The sequence below is a fragment of the Malaclemys terrapin genome, chromosome 1, assembly GCF_027887155.1.
Source record: "Malaclemys terrapin pileata isolate rMalTer1 chromosome 1, rMalTer1.hap1, whole genome shotgun sequence".
Classification (NCBI taxonomy): domain Eukaryota; kingdom Metazoa; phylum Chordata; order Testudines; family Emydidae; genus Malaclemys; species Malaclemys terrapin.
Window position 1 is genome coordinate 349,031,382 of NC_071505.1, and position 4,570 is coordinate 349,035,951.

The window sequence follows — 4,570 nt, forward strand, 5'->3', positions numbered from 1 at the left end:
GTTTTCATCGTGTACTTGCCATGTATTTGCCCACATACCATGATACAAGGGGTCACTCTCAGAAGTGGAGAGCCAGAAAGAGTGTCTGTGTGAAGGGTATAACAGAGTTCAAAAGAGAACTACATACATTCATGGATGGTGCATCATCTTTGATGATGACCTGTTCTGTTCATTCCTTCTGGGGCACCTGGCCTAAGCCACTGTCGAAGACAGGATACTGGGCTAGATGGAGCTTTCATCTCACCCAGTATGGCCACTCTTACATTTTTATGTTCTAAGGTCACAATGGTAATATCATACAGTATGCAAGTAGGCTGTAGAATTCACAGCCACAGGGTATTAATGGTGCCAAGAGCTTAGCAGGATTCCAAGGGGGACTGAGTAAAGAGAAAATCCAATTACAGTGGAGAGGATTGTTTTAAAAAAAGTTTTGGAGAAGCTCTAAACCCTCCTGATTTACACCACAAAATATGTCTAATGAGTGGGTGTCAAAGAGAAACTCCCTGGGAGCAGGTTATCTCATAGCTGCCTAACTCATGGCTTCTTCCACCTCATCTGAAGCATCTGGACATGGCCACTGGTTACTGGGGTAGATGGACTACAAGTCCGCTCCAGTCTGACTAACCAGAACCATGTAAATCCAACAGTATGTTTTTGCTTATCTACATTGAGATCTGGGACTCTGTAGATTTGCCCTAGGAGCAGAATGATTACTTGCTAAATATCATTTTATCGCCTCTAATTTTTCTTGTAGAACGGACATTTCAGAACACCTTGGACCTGCCCAGTACAATATGTCAGCTGTCAATGATACAAAATTAAAATCTGTAATATTCCTTCTCTCCGGGCTACCAAGTCATGGAGATGCACATCTCTGGATTTCTGTCCCCTTCTGCTTCATGTATGTTATTTCGATAGTAGGAAATTCACTCATTCTGTTCATTGTAAAAACAGATCGAAGCCTGCATGAGCCCATGTACATTTTCCTTTCCATGTTGGCCATCACAGACCTTGGCATATCGATAACCACCATACCGACGATAATGGGCATATACTTGTTTAACTCAAGGGAGATCAGCCTCGATGCCTGTTTAGCCCAGCTCTTCTTCATCCACTTGCTTCAATGCATTCAATCCTCTGTGCTGTTGTTAATGGCCTTTGACCGCTTCATTGCAATTTATAACCTGCTGAGATATGCTTCCATTTTAAACCTATCGAGAATAGCCAAGATGGGACTGGTGGCTGTGCTAAGAGCGATGGTCATAAAACTTCCACTTCCCTTTCTCCTGAAACAGTTCCAATACTGTCGAGCCAATGTCCTCTCCCATTCCTACTGCCTGCACCGGGAGGTCATGAAGATGGCTTGTTCAGATATCACAGTCAACAGCATCTATGGATTGTTTACTAAACCCTTATCAATGGGGTTGGACTCGCTGCTCATCTTCCTCTCTTATGTGATGATCCTCAAAACAGTGCTGAGCATCGCGTCCTACAAGGAGTCCCTGAGGGCCCTGAACACCTGCGTCTCCCACCTCTGCGCTCTCCTACTCTTTTTCATACCAGAGATCAGCTTGTCTCTGATACACAGATTCGGGGAGGGCTCTGATCCCTTACTTCAGATTCTCCTAGGCTACATTTCCCTGCTTCTCCCACCGATGATGAATCCAATCGTGTACAGCGTGAAAAGCAAACACCTTTGTGTGAGGATGATCAGGGTGTTCATCAAGTGAAGGGTCAGTTCACCACCTGGGTCCAGTGACATGGGAGACAAAAAACATGGGTCAGCTGTTCCATCCTGGACCCCTACATCCGAGATGACATGAGTTATTGATCTCCACTATACAGAGAGGTTCAGACGGGGTCTAAGCCTGGTGAGGGAGGACAGTGATGGTGAGGGAGGACAGGGCACTGGGGAAGGGAGAACAAGGCAGGCAGCCACATTTACAAAGTGACTGTTTGTGGAGAGCCAGGGGATTGTTAGGCTGTTGGCCCGTAAAGAGGCGCATTGGTGGCTGCTCTGACCTCACAATTCCTGTCGATAGTCAATAAAGAGAAGGAATGTGGTTACTGTTTCCCATTACATCTGGCTGTCACTGTCTGGTCTCTGGCTAAACACCCAAGGGCTATGAAAACAGCTGCAGAGCTGTTCACAATCCTGTTCCCTCCTGAGCGCTCTAGGTGCAGTATGACCAATGGGTGCTGCACCAGCTGTGGACGGGGGCTATTCAAGGGGCACGGACAGCCACTCTTCTCCTACACCCTCAGCCAGGTGATTGTGTCTGAGTTATGTCAGAGACATGATTAACACAGGAGAACCAGCAAAAGCCATTCAGGCAACCCTTCCATTAATGGCTTTGCACACAGCACACCTGCCAGGTCCACTCCCCACTGAGGCAGGAGAGAACTGCATATATCAGTAAGCGTCTGACACACAGGAGTAAAGGTAAGAAACTCAGGCCTAGTTTCCCTCCCAGTCTGCATAATCTGTGCTGCCCCAGCAATGCAAAACAGTGGAAATTGGCCTCACCTCAGGCCCAGCTAGCTCCTATCCCAGCCCAGCCCATTCAGTGTAGGGTGACCACCTTTTCAAAAGGCAAAATTGGGACACAGGCCGGGAGCCTGGTCTCCTCGGTGACCCCGCCCCTGCCCCTCTTCTTCCCCCTGGAGGCCCCACTCCCTGCTCCTCTTCTTCCAACCAGGACTCCACCCCCTGTCCAGGCCAGAAGCCAGAGCCAGGCCTTAGAAAGAGCTGATCAGGGAGCCAAATCCTCTGTGGGGAGCTCCAGATCCTCCACCTCCCCTGGGCCAGGGACAGGGGGAACAGGAGAATGTGCCAACCTCTCTCTCTGCCCCTCAGGATGCATCCCCAGAGAAGGTGGAGAGTCTGGGAATCCCCACAGCAGCCTGGGCTCCCAGGGTAGCTGTAACCGTGCTTTTGTGGATCACAACTGTGAATAGCAAATTCAGGACAAACTGTGGAGAAAAAGGACAGACAGACCCCCAAACTAATGATTATTCTACCATGAGATATACTAAACCAGCAACACAAAGTTACCTTCTCTTTCACTACAATCGCTAACAAGAAGTCATAGAAGCAGTTTCCTTAGATATTCCAGTCTTATATCCCCATCAAAAACACTAGAGTTAAAGATGTGTGGTTCTTTAAAATAATAACAGGTGCTTCTGATCCCAAAGGACAAACCGCACACCCAGGTCAATATATACCTCTGATCTTACTCCAAAATCATGCTGATGCCAATCCTTCGGTATCTATAATCTAAAGGTTTATTTGTAAAAAGAAAAAACGAAAAAGAAAGAAAGGTGAGAGTTAAAATTGGTTAAAGGAGTCAAAAACCAATAATAAATGAAAAGATCTTATTTCAGGCTTGTAGAAGTGATGGTACAAACTGCTGCCTTGATGAGTATCTGGTTGCTTTCAAATCATTGGAAGGACCTCATTCTATTGCTGAGAACGCTCCCATTAGTGTAAGTTCATTGTCCAGAGACTTGAGCAGGAAAGAAGCAAAATGGAGATGATTCTTTTTACAGTGTTTTATAGCGTCTGCCATATGGAGGGAAAATCATTGTTTTAAACAAAGCCCTCAGCACAGCTAGTGGAAAATTAGAGGTGACAAGTTGGGGTTTGGAATCACATGGACAATCACATTTGCAGGACAGTCCATTCAATGTAGATGGGCATCTCCAATGGTCCATTGTCATTTAAGTCTTTCTTGATGAACCTTTAATTGGAATAGTTTTTCCAAGAATTACAGTCTAACTAGTTTGTGGGCATTACTCCAGGGGCAAACATTTGAAATCCAGGTATAGAGCCAATAGTCATATGTTCAAATACAAAAATGATACATGCATAAAGATAGCACAACCACAAAGAGCATATCATAACCTTTTCATTGACATCGTACATGCCACATTTTGTACAAGTTTGTTGCAAATATATAACAGTGGTTGCAAAAGTGATCTATATGATCATATTTTGATCAGAGAACATCACAGTAGATGCTCTGGAGTGGCCTGGCTCTGGGGTGGCCAGGAGGCGGAGCTTCAGGGGAAGTGAAGGAGCAGGGGGCAGGGCCTAGTGGTAACAGACGTGGGGGAGAGGCTCAAGGGCAAAGGGGTTGCAGCAAGTCTGAAGCAATGCAGACACCAGCAAAAAGGATGATAGGGTGTTTATGGGTAAATCAGACTGGTCAAGTTGGAGGGTAGGAGACCTCGTGTTTTGGAGAAGCCTGAATAAATGTGACCCCACAAAGGGAGCTCCTGCTTTAAATATTCAAGGCTGAGAGTAAGTCATTGCAAGGACCCTAGAGGGAAGAGATGGGCACCTGAACAGCTACTTCAAGCCCCCAAAGGGCACTCTGTGGTGGCCCTGATCCGCAGGGACATGGACAGAGTGTGCTGTGCTCTTGGAAGCTGATAAAATCAGGCAGAGGATAGACAAGTGCCCAGGCTACTCTAAACTCTGCGAAGGCAGGGGGAGAAGAGGCCAGAGAATCAAACCACTGTAACTAGCTCCTTTTGCCATCCCTGCTCTCTACAGCACTGCAGGGAG

At 46.6% G+C, this 4,570-nt stretch overlaps 1 protein-coding gene across 1 annotated transcript; it reads left to right on the forward strand.

Moving 5' to 3' along the window:
- Nucleotides 1-794: 794 nt before the first annotated feature.
- On the forward strand, nt 795-1,915 carry LOC128832657 (olfactory receptor 51G2-like). Its single transcript, XM_054020206.1, has one exon. It carries the CDS (start codon nt 795-797, stop codon nt 1,728-1,730), a length of 936 nt encoding a protein of 311 aa, XP_053876181.1. The 3' UTR covers nt 1,731-1,915.
- Nucleotides 1,916-4,570: the final 2,655 nt, after the last annotated feature.